At 32.7% G+C, this 18,967-nt stretch overlaps 1 protein-coding gene across 2 annotated transcripts; it reads left to right on the top strand.

Annotated features, from left to right (window-relative positions):
- Positions 1,396-16,082, top strand: LOC109352298 (transcription factor VIP1-like). 2 transcript variants are annotated; one of them, XR_002108348.1, is made up of 5 exons: positions 1,396-1,622; positions 3,284-3,431; positions 7,056-7,140; positions 7,433-7,699; positions 15,721-16,082. XR_002108348.1 is itself a non-coding variant. In XM_019594221.1 (4 exons), exons 1-4 carry the CDS (start codon positions 1,456-1,458, stop codon positions 7,621-7,623), a joined length of 591 nt encoding a protein of 196 aa, XP_019449766.1. In that variant the 5' UTR covers positions 1,397-1,455; the 3' UTR covers positions 7,624-7,905. The 2 variants fall into 2 exon arrangements, 1 of the variants encoding a protein (XP_019449766.1); XM_019594221.1 differs by lacking the exon at positions 15,721-16,082 and having other exon boundaries at positions 1,397-1,622; positions 7,433-7,905.

The raw sequence follows: 18,967 nt of genomic DNA, 5'->3' as shown, positions 1-18,967 counted from the left end.
AATTATGGGAACTTTAAAAATAGACACATGAAGGATTTTGGAGGGACCCTCCAAAACATTTCACTCTTCTTCATCTAACTCTCAAACAATGCGAAAGCTTTCCAAAGTCATCCATTCCCTTCCCCTTCAAAACCCCACTCACAAACAAGGCCTAAGAGATATGAAATAGCTAGTAATAAACTTGTGAGTATCAAACCAAATTATCCAATCAGAATCACTAAATGCCTTTAATGGAAGATTGAGACTAAATGATAAAATAGCCCTCTATGATACCTTATGATGCAAATATCAAGTTGACATTAAGTAAAAATGGGAGTTGACATAAAATGACTAAGTTGTTGCAATGAAAAACATATATAAGGTTGAGTATTTGTAAGTAAATGAGTTTACCAAGAAGCTTACTATATGGAACAAGATCATAATAGGGACTAGAATCTTGGAGACAATTTGTTGGTGAAAACTAGAAGCATGAGAACTAGCTTAGAAGCAAGAGATTTAAACCAAAAAAATGTCCAAAGTTTATTTTCTTTGGCAAATAAAAATGCCAAGCATAGAGTAAAATATTGGAGAGCACCAAGCTCTTTAATTTTAAATTTGAAAATGACTTTTGCACTACCTATGTTTTTTTTGGCATGGAATGAAAAATATTTCATTACCTAATAAGAAAAGAGAGATAGATGTATATATTAACCGCGTAACAATTTTTTTATATTATTATTATATCATTAATTATTAATTTTTATTCATCATTAATTTTTGAAAGTAGTATAAATAAATAATAGATCATGTATCGAAATATATAAATTTTTACATTGCATAGATATTATAAAAAATATAGGAGATAGCATGCCTTAAAAGAAAATATTGGGTCCCACCGTTGCTCCAGTTATCCCCCGCAAATAAATAACAAGTCACCAACATATTAAAACCCGAATTTAAACAAATTAGCCCCAGACCCCAGATCCAAAAGCACACGAACAAAGTAAATACTTCAAATTAAGAACAAAATTAAATGCAAAATAGCTAAGCATGGACAAACATAGATATGTTACATTATCTTATAATAATATTAGTAGTGTACTTGTCCTAGGTTGGGATTAACTTGCCTATTGGGCTTTGGCCCAGGATAGATATGTTACATTATCTTATTAGACTGTGATTGATTTTTATATTTTTTACTTAAAAAGTTGAACCTATCATATAATTATCACTTAGCTCCATATTAGTTAAAGTTACTGTATTATCCACCATTTATTTTTAATTATTATTAAATTTTTAAATAAAAATAAAAATAATTCATATGTAAAGTAAATAATATACCGAATGTGTATAAATCTTTACAATAATATTACACTTTAATAATAGAGTGATGAGTTGAGGAACACTAATTAAGTAATTATTCGGTTTTGAATATTAGAATGTTCTATTATGGTATGGGCTTAATAATGAAGGCCCATGAAATGTGAAAATTTCGAGGACACAACTCATATATATTTCAAGTTCTCAAGAACAACGTCCTTGTTCTTCAACTACCAAAAGCTACTCTGTAAGAAACAGAAGAGAAATTTCTTGACTTTGTGTTCTGTGAAATTTGCAGCAATGGAACTTAAACGTCTCAGAAGGTATGTGCAAATTTAACAATTAATATTTTAATGTAATGTTTGTAGTGTAATATTTGATTCATGATTTGATCCATTGATCTTTTTCGTTTTCATGATCATGTTGTTGTGATTGACCTAAATTCCTGATTCAAATATTTTCATCGTTACTTTCCTATTTTATTTGTATATCCATAACATGCAACTATTATCAAGATATTTGATAGATATGAACAATATGTGAGAGATTAAAGTCATGTTTGTGTGTATACACATTAGTTAAACCATTTCACTCTGGTTCTATAATGGTTGTGCATATCTCCACATTGATCGGTGTGTATCTTTCCCAATTAAATTTAATTGATAATCATTACCCATTTTAGAGAGAATCCACTTACTTTGGGACTAAGTTAAAAAAACGTATAGCACATCTTAGTCGTTCATTGTATGAAAATCTAATGGTTCAGATCTACTGACTAATTCAAATCACGTGAACCATTAGATTTTCATATAATCAATGACTAAGATGTGAAATATGTTTTTTTAACTTACTCCTCCTGGATTAAGTGGATCCTCTCTCTTACCATCTTATGGTCATTTTTTGTGTGTTCTAAAAAATGGAAGAGAAGAATATAGGAAATGAGAGTTATATGAAAAATTAAATAAAAGATATTTGAATTCAATTTTCGTAACCTTATTTAAGAGCGTGCCAAACTAGCTTTTAAGGTGAACTCACGAGATATTACAATTTCTTGTAATCATAAAACCCAGATCATATGTTGACGTAGTGAAGGAACCAAGGCACCAGTTTCGAAACAGAATTATCGGGAAAGTCTGAAACTGCTTCAGTTTGACAACTCATTTTTTGTTGCATGTTACATATATCGACGTAGTTTCCCCTGAGATATTGATAAAATAATGACTGTAGCCGTTGGATTTATTGAAAAAATTTAAACAAAAATCCACTAGAGGAAAATGGCCAAATGAGTAACAATCCCTTGAATATGCGACTAAAGTTATTAAAGACACCATCTTACTCTTTTTGTAAAATGTTTACTCTTCTTCACATTGTTGAATACGTGGATTGTGCATTAATCATCATTAATATGTCTGACTATTTATTTGTTTGATTATATTTCTTTGTGTGGGTACCATGTCTATTAGTCTTTCCACTTTTTGTGTGTTTATTTATTTGTCTGTTTATCGATATTTGTGTCTGTGCCAAATTGGTTGTTGGGACTAATTTTTGGATGATAAGATTTCCCGTACTTGTGAAATCCAAACCGGGTGTTAATGTAGCGGAAGAGACCTGGTCACATATTTGACAATTGAATGGCGTAGCAATATGAAAGATGGTTTATTTTTGTTTTCTTTGTCTTTCTCTTTGCGTCTTTATATGCTTTTAATGTGAATGTTCTAGTTTAAGCATTGCTTCCATTAAAAACCTATGTAGGCAATGTAGTGTTCATCGACGGGGGAATAAGTATTAACCCAACCTACGGTGTTCCGAACGAAAAAATTGTTACACATATACATTCATTAATTTTATGAATTAATTAATTATTAAAAATATGAATTAATTTTATAATAAAATGAGTTATTACATTTATCTGCAACTGGTAAATAAATCTTGTTTTGTTGCACTAATTTTGATATTGGTTTGGAATGTTGTTGTGTGTATGCAGGATTCTTGCTAGCAGGAATGCTGCTGCAAAATCAAGGGAAAGGAAAATTCGTTTTGCGAAATTTCGTTATGAAAAAGAGTTGAAGACTAGGGTGAAGAAGCTTCAGGATATGACTAATGACATTGATGAAAAGCTTGCTGAGTGTAAGGTATGTCCTTCCTTCCGTTTCATTTTGCGCTGATATAGTATTTGATAAATATTTGGTAATATTAGTGTTTGACAAAGGCCTCCCATTTTTAACAATGATGTAGACCTCTTTTTTACTGTTTGTGAGTTGTGGTCATGACAATTTATCGAATTGACAAAATAAATACCAAGAGACTTTTATTTAAAGGAAAATATTGAAATTTGTAAGCATTTTAATTTTAGAAAAGAAGTGAAAATTTTAAAACACTTCTAAGTTATAATGAAAGGAAATTATAAAAAATTCCCATATTTTGGTGATGGTTTTAAATTACCCTCTATTCACATTCCTTATAATATTTTATATTCAACAAACATCCCATGTATTGTGAGTTCAGACCTAGCTCACATGAAAGATAAAAGAACCTACACCATCCTCCTCTCAACATTTGTATAAATATTTACCAACCATTTTCCTCAAAGAATGTGCATGCAAATTTACTAATTAGGTAGGAGGTTTATGTAATTTATCCTTTGAAATTTTCCTCTTGTTATACCAATATGATAAAAGACCAAATAAAAGCATTGTTAAACTTAATACTATACAGCCAACGTTTGATCTCTATATAAAAATATCATGGCAAACTATTCGTCATATAGTTTTAAGCCTCTATTTTGTCTTATTCTTCATAAACACTTAAAATCCTCAAATTGAACATGATATCATCAATGTGGTACATCCTTCGTGACTTACCCAATCTCAATCTCTTGTTGATCTTCCAACAATTGAAACTCCAATTAGTCATCTTGCTATTCTTTACCCTATTCTGGAACCTTTATTGCCACCTTTTTCTCCGTTCGTGGTTGATAATTGTCGTTCACCATCATCAATAGGTTTCCACCTCATCATAGTTGCCATCAACTTCATTGTGCTCCTACAGGCCATCCCATAAATTTGCACTACCATGACCTTTCACACGCTCAAACTCATTTTCACAAATATATTGCTTGCCCCACATGTTGTCACTCTAACCACGTATGTTCGTTCATCTAAAGATTCCTTTAAGATTTCAGCTACTAGTTGTCCTCCTAAACTCGTATAGGTCTTCGCGATTTTGATATGTCCTCATCTTGTCTTATCGTTCACTAGTATGCTTTGTGTCTTTTCTCAAAGGGTTTCACATGTATTAGGGTTTATTTATGGACATTACATTCTTACCCATGGTTGTTTCAACCGTTTCCATGTTTCTGGACAGACCCAACCTTGGTCCCCTATGTTCACCATACTAACATGTCTATTTGGTCTCTTAGGTCGTGTTTTGCTATTTTTTTATGCTTAAATCTCTTTAATTTGTTGTTTGGCTCTTTTTCCATCATAGATCAACATTAAGGAGAAATTGAATAATAAAGTCCCAACTTATACTTTAAAGCCAACATTTGTCATGCTATTTTCTCACTAATGGGCCATAAAAATGAGTTCTCTTTCCATCTACGACCATTGTTGTTGTGATTCGTCTTCCATAGATGAACCATTCTAGTGGTGAATTTTTTTCATTAATGGTCATTCTTATATTGTGACTTCTATTGGTTATTACCAACACTAGCCAAACTTTTTAGAGATGCTCTAGCTTTGATTCCTCTTCCATATGCTTTAGTTGTTAAGTATTCCAAGTGTGAGTTAGATGTGGTTGAGAAATCCTATATCGGTTAAGTATGGGTAATTTGAAAGCTTTATAAATAGATGGATTCGTAGACCTAGTATCTTAAGATTTTAGGTCCAAATATGGTGCTCGATCCACTTATTGTAGTTTTTTTTTATTCTTTGGCCCATTGTTTTCAGACCTCCCGGGATTTTGGGCTCCCTAAATCCTAACAAGTGGTGTCCGACTCAATGGTTCGGCTAAGGCATGTGTTGTTGACAGTGATTATTTACATGTTTGAGGTCCTTGAATTGCAAGTTTTCATAGTGGTATATGGAGGCTAGGTGACATGCTTTAATGGAGATGATGGACAAAGCGATACAAGATTTAAGAAGAGCACCTGCAACCTGATTAGAGGTGTGAGCTTTGGCTGACCAGGCTCCTAGGAGTGTCAATATGATTTAACTCTTGGTGATTCAATCAAATACTTGAAGGTTTCTACATGAGGGGGAGTAATTATATGTTAATGACTCAAACTTTAAGGGAAGATTGTTAGGAAATTCGAAGTGTGAGATGTGGTTGGTAAGTGTCACGTCAATTAAGTATGGCTAATTTGAAATATTTATGGGTGGATGAACTCAAAGACCCGATTTCTTAAGGTTTTGAGTCTAGATATGGTGTTCATGATTAGCTTATTATGGTTCTTCTTCATTCTTAGGCGCATTATTATTTGCATATCTCCCCATATTTTGGGATCCCCCAATCCTATCACTAGTCTTGTCATTCTCCGAAATATTCAAATGTGATTATGAGAAGTAAGAAGATTCTATGCCTAATTGCTTCCCATGAAATACATGTCAAGTTGATGGCCATTCTAGTCATCCTAATTACTTATCTTCCAGTTCTAACATCTCTACCATCCCTAACTTGCCTTCAAAACAATAGTATTTGGGATCTCGAGTTTTAATTTTGTTACCTTTCTTTTTTAAAGGCTTTTAATTCATAACAAGCTTAATGCTTAGTACCAATGATTTAGTTCGAGGAATGGTGTTAGAATATCAAAAATATTTGATAACATCATTATTGTCCATTTAATATTCCAGAGTATCTTAGACAATCACTTAGTAGTTATTTCTCATTAATCATTTCATGATTTGTTTGCTTAATTAGGAATACAAATCTTTTATTAGAATGAATAAGACTATTGAAATTTTCTGTTGTAATCATGTTGTTAGGTGAAGTATTTATCACTACAAACGAAAGCTTGAGCTGTTAAACACTCAGGCTAATATATGAATTGAAGCAAATGTATTATTCTTTATTTATGCTTAGGCTTTAACTTGTTAAATTTAACAAGCCATACAACCTATTAGAAGCTATCCCCAAGAAAAGAAACCAATAGACCATGTGAAGTCCACCAAATTTCCAAGAAAAAGAAAGAATAAGATGAGAAACTAGGAAGAATAAAGAATACAGTGAGAAGATCAGAATAGCCTGAACTCACAGAGCAGAGCAAACCACAAACAAAATAATAGCAATAGCACAAGAAAGGCAATGTAGAAAACTTCAAAACATGATCTCAATTCCATCAACCATCTTCAAATAACCTTATTATATAGTTGTAATTATGTTAGAGTGCTAACACAATTAATAAATGCCCAAGTCCACAAACAAGTAATAACTTAGTGAACCTAATATTTTATATTATCAGAGAAGAACATATAATTTAACTAAATCCCAGGACAATATATTTATTGAATACTGTTGTATTGGATGGCAATTTTCCTGTTAACATTTGTGGAAGGAAATTCCACTTGAGTTTTTTCATCTGTGGTAAGAGTAGTATACATGAGCTATGGTGATTACATAATCAAACTCCCTTGTTGCATACCATATCTTTAGTTTTTTCATCTACTACTATCATTAATATATTTTTGCGATTCAGTTCATATAAACTTGCACAGTGAGTGAAAGAGAAAAGCAACTTATCAATATTTCACATGATGCAGAGAAAAACTGCGGAAAGAGCTGCTTTCAATAACAGGCTGAGAATGATAATAGAGGTTATGAGGCAAGAATTGCAGCCTAAAATAGGTACACATGATTTCATACTTGTCAATGCATGAAAATGTGGACTTAACATTGAATTGGATATATTTTAGAAGGCCCGATCAACATTAACTGAGTATAGTATCTCATGAATCTTCATATGTATGAATTTTACTACATTCCAAAATTATGCACCAAAGAATTGTTGGGAAATTCTAATTTGTATATATATTTTTATAAGTATTTTCAAGCTCATGGAAATAATTATTGCTTGAAAATTGGCAAAAATTTTAAATTTAGTACGCAAACATTAACATCGATTTCTATTTGCTTGCAGAATTACGTCAGGCAATGTGGAAAGAACTTCAGCAACTCAAGGCAAATAATATCCTTTTGGCCCTTGAGATCGGCAACCATGAGGCACTCAAATATGTTAATGCTCGATTTTTTCCCCAGCAGCCACTGCTTGGGCTGCCTCCTTCTCCTCCCTCTGATGATGATGAGTCTTCTGATGATGAGGAGGACTAGCCTGATTTCATTCAGAAGAAGTAGCTCATGATAGTAGCCATAAATGAGTGGTTAGAATAAATGTGACCCGTGAAAGGTAACTTTATGAACTTTCAGTGTCCAAAATAATGTCTTGTTGTTTATCTTCTACAGTTGTTTGATAAAACAATGTGCTATTATGTACTTCCTTTGGTTTCAATTCTTCTGAGAGAGGCGGGTGCCTTTGTTTATGGTAACATAAGATATTATGAACCATAAGTTTATCGTTGTTGAATAAAGTTTATCGAATAAATTTATGTTAAACATTAAAATATCTAAATTTACACAGCAGGTTTGTATGTGGGAAGTACCCTCTCGGTATGAGTTGTGTGGAGTTGTGTTTAGGGTGAAGAAAATAAAGTTGTCAAATAGTTCTTGATAATAAAGTCATCACTAACTCATTTCTTAAGCTTGTTCTCTTGTGATAAAGCTTACTCAGTTTAGCTCTAAAGAATATATCATTTTACCGAGTGATTAAGCTAAATTACAAAGAAAAAAACTTCGATAGCATTAATTAATTCTTATATGATCTTTAATTGAATAACATGTGAAAAATACGGACGCGAATGGAAATGGAGAGGATTAAAATTCACATGATCAAGTATTGGGTCATGTTTTGTATTTATTGTATTTAATGCGTGTTATTACCTTTGGATTCCCTGCAATTTCCTTGGACATTATAGAACTTATTACTCTTTAGGTACGTTTTGGAGTTTTAGGAATTGGAATGAAAGGGAAAAGTTTCTCATTTCATTGGTTCTATCCTGAATTGAAGGGGAAATAATTTTGAGAATATAAAAGGAAAATCCCATTCAATTTCATTGATATAATAATATTGTGAAACCCATGCCGGATATCAAGTAGGAGGAAGTCCCTTATTAGGTTCAGTCAGTTTAAACGATTAAACTTTCCGGTTGGATCAAATGATTTCATATATATAATTAATAATTTATATCTATAAATATATAATTATATATAAATATAAAATTTTAGTATAATTAATAGTTATGTATAATTATATTGAAGTAATATATTTCAATCTTTTTTTGGACATGAGTAAAACAAAATATTAGATTAGTGTTACATTTTTTTAATTTTAAGTGAATCGTCTGACTCACTTCCCGGGTTATTCCAGTTTAATTGGGTTTAACACAATCGGATTGGAATTTTCCTGATTCAAAGTGATCCTACTCTTCATTCGTTTAAGACCACAAATCAGAACCGCTTTAAAGTCTGGTCAGTGATTAGACTGGATGGCCGATCCGGTTAGATTATCACACCACTGGATATAACAACTTCCAAACAATGGAATACCATTCAATGATTCAAATGTACTATTAGAGACTATTGAGGATGTAGGTTATTTTGGCATTCTATGCCACCATTTACGTCCCAACTAAGTCTGCATAATTATAATCTAAAATTACACTTTACTGTTATTTGTCTTTAGATTTATACGAAATAATAAATACTTTTTTGAGGACAAATAATAAATCCTTGTGAATTATGAAACCTAATGCCCAAAGGATCTATGAATGTTGTAAATATGAGACTGGCCTGTATTGGATGCACGAAAAATAAAATTGAATAGTGGGTCTGCAAAACCATATACACAAGATTTGAGTTTGGATTCACCACTTTGAACAGGACTTTTATTTGCATATCGCCCATAATTGCATGAAAAATTACATGGCATAAAAAGAAGTTTAGTTCAGGGTATTTTGATTTCCATATCATCTTAATCACTCATATTTTTCCTTTAAATTTCTCTTAACACAGCTAAACTTAAAGTGTGGAGTCCAGCCGTAGTATGGTAGAAACCATATTGTTAAAGTAGGCAAAACTGCAAAAGTCATGAGGCCTGGCATTTAATGCAACACAGTAACGTTGGTTGATAATAGGAAAAACAGGGTCAGTGGTGCAAAACTTTTACTGGCTTTGTTGGCTGAAATTTTGCATGCTTTTATTCTGCTTAAGACTTCTATATATAGAGGGAGCATCATTCATCCGAAGCAGAGCATACGCAAAAGTAGGAAGCAAAACTTATTATAAGTCTTTGTGAGTGAAAGCCTCTAGTAGTAAATGAAAGATAGAGTGTCAGGAAATCTGAAGGAGTGAGGTGTGGGAAATATGCACTGGTTAATTTTGGATATCATCTTTATTACTTCCTGGTACGACTAGTTGTAATATTTAAATGGGAGATAATTTCACACTATATTTACACCTCATGTGTGAGAAGAGTGTTGAGAAAATATTGTAACTGTCCCACACACATTAGATATTTTACAAAAATTGTCCCATGGTTTTTCCCTCGGTATTAGATATTTTACAAAGATTGCCCCATGGTTTTATATTACATAACAATTTATAGGAATGTTATAAAGCATGATCATTGTGTAAAAATGCAGAAAGTTGGGGAAAATGCAATCTAACTAAGATAGAGACAAGAAATGGTGAGGGAAGTAAAAGATAGAGTGAATGATTTGTTATACAAATCTCTAGGTACCAATAGCGGAGAAACAAATGGTATGCTTGCAATGGGTATGAAAAGAAAAATGAGATTTCGACCAAGTGAAATACATTAAAGATGGAGATGAAAAAGTCTTGGGGAATTAAACATATTAAGGAAAGATGAATGAATTATTTTTCACAAGCTTCTCAATGATGAACATGATTCCTTGCTTTATGATAGACTAAACACCTAATAGGAGGATCAAACTTATATATTGTATCGTATGGTTCAAGAGTTAGTAGTGAAAGAAACTTTTGAAAAGATGGAGAATGACAAAGCGATTAGACCATATAATATACCTATTGAGGTATGGAAGGTTATAGGTGATCAGTGTATTAGTTGGCTCACAAGGTTATTTAATGAGATCATTAGGGCTAAGATGTCAGACAATGTAGAAGCATTTTAATCCTTTTTTATAAGAACATCATTGACATATTATGAGTTATGGGAGAAGATAATTGACCTGGCATAGAAAAAAAAATTAATTTGGTTTTATGCCATGAGGTCAATCATGGAGGCTATATACTTGCTACGACGATTGATGAAGATATATCGAATTAACCATAGGGACTTGCATGTTTTTTATTGATTTGAAGAAGACATATGATAAGGTGTCTAGAGAGGTATTGCAAAAAGCTTTAGAGAAAAAGATGAGAACACAAGATGAGCTCTCAAAAGATAGGGTTAAGATAAGATTGTCTATATTCAAACAATCAAAGATATGTATGATTGGTCAAGAGTAGCGTGAGAACACAAAATTAGGTCACAAATGATTTTCTTATTGCTTTAGGATTACACTAATGGTCAATATTGAATCTCTATTTGTTCATATTGGTCATGGAAGTGCTTACCAACATATCTGAGAATCGGTATCAAAATGGATTCGGGCTAGCACGCATATGACTCGGGGTAAATCAGGCTGTATGCATGTCAAATTACAGTTTAAACTTGCCCTAAGTGGACTACAGGTTGTGGCTGGCCAATCCAATAACATTAATGAAAGTTATTTAATTTTTAACTGTTTTTAAACTTAAAAAAATATATTAGTCGATATTAATGTATAATTCTTCTTTAGCACATTTACTCTATTAGGTCATCTTTTACTATAGAAGTATTAAAAAAGTGTATTGCTAATATTATATGTTTAACACGTTTATTATCAAGCCAAAAATCTATAAAAAGGAATAGAAGAATAAAAATTGGGTAGCCAGCCCCAAACCCTGTTTTATAGTAGCCTAACCGGTTCAGGTAAAAAGTATGCTTTCAATGAAAGATATCTAATAAGGTACCTGAACCCTATGAATTTCCAAGTTTTGGTGGGGATCCGACCCATTTTGTTAGGTCTAATTTATGGCTTTTGCAGATGCTAGTATCATAGTTGTAGACTCGATAGAGGAATTAAATGAGAAGGTAGAAATGTAAGGACAAACTTTAGAAATACATGATTTTCGTTTAATTTGAAGTAAGACAATATATGGAGTGTAAGTTTAGCAAGAGGTGGACAAACCCTATTTAGAGGTAAAAAAGGAGATCATACCATATCACAATTCACTAAATTTAAGCATCTTGTGTCAATCATATAACCCAGGTGTAATTTATGATAGAAATGATCATTCGAGCTTAAGGATAAGTTTTACCACAAAGCTCAGACCTACAATGTTTTATTGTATTGAAAGTTGAGCGATAAAATGTGAATAAGAGAATAAACTCCACATAACATAGATGAGAATGTTGTGTTAGATGAGTGAAGTAGCTCATAATGAAGAACAGATGGTAGAATCATACCTTAGCTGATTTGAACAGGTGTGAAGGGGACCGTTAGAAGTCCTATTAAGAATAGTAGATCAAATGAAGGTTAGCTCGATTTCTAGAGGAAGAAGGAGCCTAAAATAATCATAGGAGAAATGATTAGGAAAAAGTTAGAGATCATTGTTTTCTTAATGAACATAATTTATGATAGAGCATTATGACAACATTCGACCTTCCCATATATTATTCGAGGTATCATGGAAAGCTCTAAGAAGAAAGGAGTTTGAATTGCCTACATTAGAGTAATCAAGGATATTCATGATGAGATCAAAACTAGTGCGAGAACACAAGATTGAGTCTTAGAAGATTTTCCTATTGCCATACGACGGACATCAAAAGTCAACATTGAGCCCCTACTTGTTTACATTGGTCTTGAATATGCTTACTTATCTTATCCAAAAATCGATGCCACAATGCATGTTTTTTACGAATGATATTGTCTTACTTGGAGACTCGAGAGGGGGAATTAAATGAGAAACTAGAAAGATGTAGACAAGTTTTAGAAGCACATAACTTTCGTATATATTGAAGTAATATATAGTATATGAAGTGTAAGCTTAGCTAGAGGCGGACAAACCCGACTCTAAGGTAAATTTTGAAGATCAACTATACTACAAATTACTATATTTAAGTATCTTTGGTTAAGCAAACAACAAGGTGAGAAAATTGACGGAGCTGTAAACCATATGAATGAAGCGAAGGGGATGAAATGGCAGAGCTTTAGTTGTCATATGTGATAGAAATGTGTGGCTGAAACTTTATGGAAAGTTTTTCCGCACAATCATAAGACTAGTAATGTTATATGGGACTTGTTGAACTTACAGGGTTTAAGTATGGAAAGAGTAAAATGAATGCTCAACATAGTAAATTGTATTGATTCTAGTGTGAATGATGATTGTTTATAACATGATGTAAAAGACATAATGCTAACCTCTATTTATGCTAGAATCCTAATTAAATAACAAAAAAAGATCATAAAAGATTAGGTAATCAATATCTTAAGAGATCTTTTAAGATACTCTAAATAAATCTAAAGATATAATTGATGATATGAGATATTATCTCGATATCTAATTATCCTCTAAATATTTTCTATAATATATTTTAACACTCCCTATAAGTTAAAGCTTACGAAGCTTTAAGCTTGTCACATAGAAAATAGAATTGTTTTTTCTTCTTAGCGGCACCTGAAATCTCTGAAGTTGTGGCTATCCTTTGCTTTATAGATAAAGATGGGCCAATGCATATGGGACAAAGCTGGGACCAGTACATCTCTAACAAAGTTGTGGCCAATGCATCTGGCGGAAAGATGGGGCCAATGCATGTGGTAAAAAGTCGGGGCCATGGTATATGGGGTAAAGTCGGAGCAAGGTCATATGGAACAAAGCCAATGTCACAGCATATGGGCCAAAGCCAATGTCACTGCATATGGGACAAAGCCGACGCTAGTTCTTCTAGGACAAAGCCGACGCTAGTTCTTCTAGGACAAAACCGACGCTAGTTCTTTTAGGACAAAGCCGATGTCAGTTCATCTGGGACAACTCTCGGACCAGTGCATATAGGACAAATCTGGGCCAATGCATTTGTAACAAAGCCGGAGCCGTAGCATCTGGGTAAAGATGAGGCGACTGTTTCTCGGACAAAGTTGAAGCCAATGCATCTAGGACAAAGTCGAGCCAAGTGCATTTGAGAGGATGAAGGTGAATCAGAGGCAATATTATCACATAATGCATCAGAGAGAACCTTATGTGTGTTCTTTTCGAACCGTGATTCAAAGGTAAGCAAGAAGGATTCGAGATTGTGAAGTGTTGGAGGATCTGGTTGGCTTTCCACAAAAGTTACAATCGGTTGATATTCCTCGTTTAATCCATCCAAGATATAGTCAACATGTTATGAAGTAGAAATTGGTGAACCAATGAAGATTAAGGCATCGACCAAACCTTTGATTTTTGAGAGAAATTCTGAAATGGAACTCGAGCCCTGTGAAATGGAGCGAAGTTGAGACCTTAGTTGCCGGCTACGAGCTTTAGTCTGAGAGTTACATAAGGAGTCAAGTTCCTCCCATAACTGCCATGAGTGAATGCATCCAACCACGAGGTTGAAGATTTTTAGATAAGGAGTTCAAAATCTATGAAAAAACCGATTGATCCACTTCTTCCCAGCGCAGGTAAGATGGATTGACACGATTGATCAACCTATCATCGTCACATGGAAAAGGATGAGGTATTTCTGTTCCTAACACAAAATGATTTGCGCGGTTGGAGGTTAAGGTTGCCAACATGAAATACCTCCAAACGAGATAGTTTTTCTCCATCAATTTCATCGACAGTTGCGAAAGAACTAACGACGATAAAATCGCCTGAATCGGAGAAGAAGTGGCGGAAGGAGAAAGCGTTGGTGAAGTCGGAGCGGTCCCGGTATTGGTGTTGGTTGTGGGAACTACCATGGCTCTGATACCATGTAAAGAGAGAAGATGAAGGGGGAAGAAGAAAGAAGAAAGTTCTAGAGAGAAGACAGAGAGAGAAAGTGAAATCAGAAAATGAAAGTTGTATTGAAATGAGTATATACTATTTACAAATATCTAAGTACTAGTTAAACAAACTAACAGAAAGAGAACTAACTAACAGTATTAGTTAGTAATATAATAACAACACAATATTCAAATAATAGTAGGAGACTCAAAAGAGGATTTAAATTTAATCTAGAAATGTGGAGACAAGCTTGGGAAGCACGTGAATTTTATATAAGTCGAAGTAAGACAAAGTATATGGAGTGTAAGTTTTGCAAGACGCGAACAAATCCTACTTTAGAGGTAAAAATTATGTATCATACCATGAATCACTAGGTTTAAGCAGATCAGATGAAATGGCGGAGTGCTCCTGATGTCATATGTGATAAAAAAAACAACTCAAGCTTAAGGGAAAGTTTTACTACACGACTATAAGACCTGCAATTATGAAACTCACCTTTAACTTCAAGGGAGTGTACTACAGTAAATTGAAGCCTTTGGCTTCAATTATGGAAAGTCTGTTGTAAAGCCAGTTGTGTTGTATGAGTGAGCCTTCTGTAGTTGTTAGAGTTAGCTTTTCAGTTAGTTAGAGCTAGCCTTGCAGCTAGCCACGGAAATTAGTAATCAGGACTATATGTCTATAAATAGAGATACTCTATCATTGTATGGTTAAGCTTTCCATAATAAGAAAACTGTTATGGTCAAATTAATGCATACATGGTGTGTTTGTGTCATATAGAAACTTGTGATTTGTATGAGATACAAAGTTGGTAATAAATTTTTCAGGATATAAAATTAAGAAGGGTTGGTCAATGAACCTAGATGTTGTTTCTATACACCATGGTCCAGAAGTTTTCCCAGATCCTGAAAAGTTTGATCTCTCTGGATTTGATGTATGTTCTTCTCTAACAAGAAACTCACAAATACCTTTTGTATTTCTAATTCTATTGATCCTAAAATTTAGTAATACTGTCAATTGTAGGAACTCATAAGGCCTTTCAGCTTTCTTGGATTTGGTACCGGACCACATGTGTCTGGAATGAACCTTGCCAAGGTTGAAATGTATCTTCATACAACATCTTGTCACCAGATACAAGATTACTAATAATGGATAACTACAATACTAAATTTGAAAAATGAAAGTTTTATAGGTTTGATGCACAGATAACACTTCTCTTATTTCTGCTTTGTTCTCTCTTTTATTCATTTTTCATGTTTTAACTCAATTATTCCATTTGTGTGATAAAAGTTAATGTCACTGGTGGAAACCTCTCTGACAAAGAAAATTCTGTCCAACCAGCAGCACTTGTAAGGATGCCAAAGAACAAGTATCCTATTATAGTGGAGTCACTATAAAATAATTGCTCCAGGAACTATAAGCAAACATTTCAAGGCAAAATAGCAAAGCAAAATCATCAAGAATGGTTGTTATATCTGGAACAATATTGCAGTTATTTGTAGCTTAAGTTGATCCAGTTCAAGTTGATCACTATGGTTAAGTTGGTTATGATTTAGTTTTATTTTATAGTCAGTTACAGCTTAACACTTCAAGCTGGACTATATATGTAATCATTCATTGCTAGTTCAATAACATGCTCAATTTCAAAAGTTTATTATCATAATAATATGGTACGTTATTTGTCTTTGTGACCAATATGTATTGTCTTTTGCTTCTTCATCATATTGCTGACATTTGGAATTCTGAGAGGTTTCAGCAGAAGAATGAACCTAAGATTTTCCAATTGTAGGAAGAGTTAATGAGTTTGTCTGAACATAATATTTCTGTTAAGGCAATATTTTACAATGAATTTAGTGTTAGAAGAATTGTGCAATATAAGCCTCTTCATATTAAATCAGCATTTTGGGATGGTTAACCAAAATGGCACAGGGTAAGTCGACATGGACAAAGATCTCCTATCCCAAAATAATCGTGTCTTCATGTTTCTAAGTAGGGATGTCAAAACGGGCCGCCTGACCCCGCAAATGCCCGCAATAATTTAAGCGGGCCGGGCATGCCCGCAATCGGTTAACGGACAAAAAGTCATGTCATGCCCGTTTTAAAATGGGCTAATGGGCTAATGGACGGCCCGCCGACATTTTCCTGTTTACATTAAAAAAGCAACAATGGTGAATGCTAAGTTATCAAATGTCAATTCAAATTTCCTATGTAGAGTACATTAGGCAGTAAATCAATAGATTTTACATAACCACATTATATAATAATTAAAAGTCCCTATAATAATAATTCAAAACATGTCTCTCTAACCATATTAGATAATAATTCTGTCTAACAAGTCAACAATAATAATTATAAAATAATCAAATAATAGTCTGTAATGCCTGCGGGCAGCCCATGAAGCCCGTTTAAAATGCCCGCTAATAAAACGGACAAACGGGTCGAACAATATGGGCTAATAGGCAAAAATATCATGTCCTGCCCGCGGGCAATGCCCATATTGACACCCCTATTTCTAAGTAATCAAACTTTATAAAATAATATAAAAATATTAGTTTTTATTTTTATAATTTATTTTTTTAATTAAATAATAATTATTAATTGTATTTAGATAGAAAGTAGAACAAGAATAAAATATGTTATCTCGATTTAAGTGGATACAAGCTTGCAAACTTGTGTGCTACATGTTTCTCCTCTATTCTCAGCCTTGTCCAAAATTAATATTTTGTTCAGCATTTCCTTGGCCTTTTTGAGGTCCAACAATTCAAAAACTATGAAATATTCAAGATCGTTGAAACACTTCAAACTCATGTGAGAGCTCAAATTAACATGAAGAAAGAAATTAATAAAATCATTGCTGATAAGCTTTTGTACTAAAAAATGACTGAAATAAAGGCATGCAAGGTACCTTGTAATCAAAATATGCTTGAATAATCAATTTTAGTGAAGTTCAATCGTGGTAAGTGGAAGATAACTATAATCACAAACTAGCTAAATAAGTAAATGTTGAGAATATGAACATACCATATCAGAGGAACATTATTATTACCAATCAAAACAAACATACTATTCAAGAATTGTGACATTTAAATTGTTTTTGAAAGAGATTTTCTTACACTGCATGTCTCAATAAAAAAAAACTCTCACTTTCCTTCTTCTCATTCCCATTGTTCCAATCTTTTTCATTTACCCTTTTTCGAAAGTGAAGACCAAAAAGGGCCGATGTTGAAATTGGAGACAGAAGACGATGATCATTTTGGTTCTGCCCCCAAACTTCGTTAATTTTTACATGTTATCTCTCTAATATTAGATTTATCACAAACTTTGTTAATGTTATCTTTAAAAAAACATATTTCTCTACATCTATGAGAACTGAAGTCCGCATACTGAATTCAAAGATGATTGAAATCATATTTTGTTTTTCCCTTCTTACTTCTTTTGCAAGTAATCTCTCACTCTCTATGATTGCATTGCATGCTTTTGCTTCAAACTTTCTTTCTCTATAAAAAATTCTTTTGTACATTAATGACGTAGATCAGTTGTTTTTTCTTTAAACTTCGCTACCTTTTTTTTCAAGATAAACAATGATGATAAAGAGAGTCCTAACGATACTCAAACTATAACAAAAGGGCTATAGCTTATACTAATAATACAATATATTCTCAATCTGTAAAAGAAACACCAATATTTCCTACACATTAAACCCTGACAGAAAAATGTATGCACTACTACTATCAGCTTTATATATTATTCCTGCATCATTTATCATTAAGCGCTAATATAAGTAAATAGTGGATGTACTAACTGTGTATAAATATTTATATTAATAATGCATAAATATGACACTCTTAAACTATTGTATAAGACACACCTTTCATTACATACATCACATGAAAAACCCCATTGTTCAAAATTATAGCAATATGAACCAACCATGAAGATAAAGTGAAGTGACCATAACACATATCATCACGCCCACAAATTTTTAAGAAAAAGACAAAAATATCAGAAAATTTTCTAGCACCTTTTGCTTTTATTAACAATATATATATGATATTGGCCAATTTGCAATGGTGATATTGACTAATGGTTAAATATGATATTGGCCAATTGGCAATGCTTTTATTAAAAAAACATTTTAAACTAATATGATAAATTGAGACCCATTTGTTCTAACGACAAATGAAGGAGATGCATTTTTGGATTATATGTTTCTGTTTCAAAATTTCTCTATTGGCTCTGGCCTCATTTAAATTCTTATATGCATCTTAATTTAATTAATTGTTGAATATTAGATCGACTAACTTTGCCTTATCAATTTAACCAATTTAAAGTTATTTTAAGTATTTATCATTTATGCCAATCTAAATCCGTATAATCATATTTGATACAACTTGCCAAGTTAGTCTTAATATCATAATAAAAAATTAATTGCTATCACTGACAATTCAAATGAGTTAAACATGCAAAATTATCTCATGTTCTCATTATGAAGAGTATTTGTTTGTTAGATAATCCAAATTATTTTTTATATTAACCT

This window comes from Lupinus angustifolius, chromosome LG07, assembly GCF_001865875.1.
Source record: "Lupinus angustifolius cultivar Tanjil chromosome LG07, LupAngTanjil_v1.0, whole genome shotgun sequence".
NCBI classification, from domain to species: domain Eukaryota; kingdom Viridiplantae; phylum Streptophyta; class Magnoliopsida; order Fabales; family Fabaceae; genus Lupinus; species Lupinus angustifolius.
Note: the sequence above shows the minus strand (reverse complement) of the source record. Positions and strands in the feature narration are given on the sequence as shown.

Bases quoted from the DNA above. Each gene is read 5' to 3' on its own strand.
- LOC109352298 (XM_019594221.1), top strand. From the start codon at position 1,456: ATGAAATGTGAAAATTTCGAGGACACAACTCATATATATTTCAAGTTC. The intron at 3,432-7,055 runs GTATGTCCTTCC...CACATGATGCAG, and splicing joins AAAAGCTTGCTGAGTGTAAG to AGAAAAACTGCGGAAAGAGC. The intron at 7,141-7,432 runs GTACACATGATT...ATTTGCTTGCAG, and splicing joins AGAATTGCAGCCTAAAATAG to AATTACGTCAGGCAATGTGG.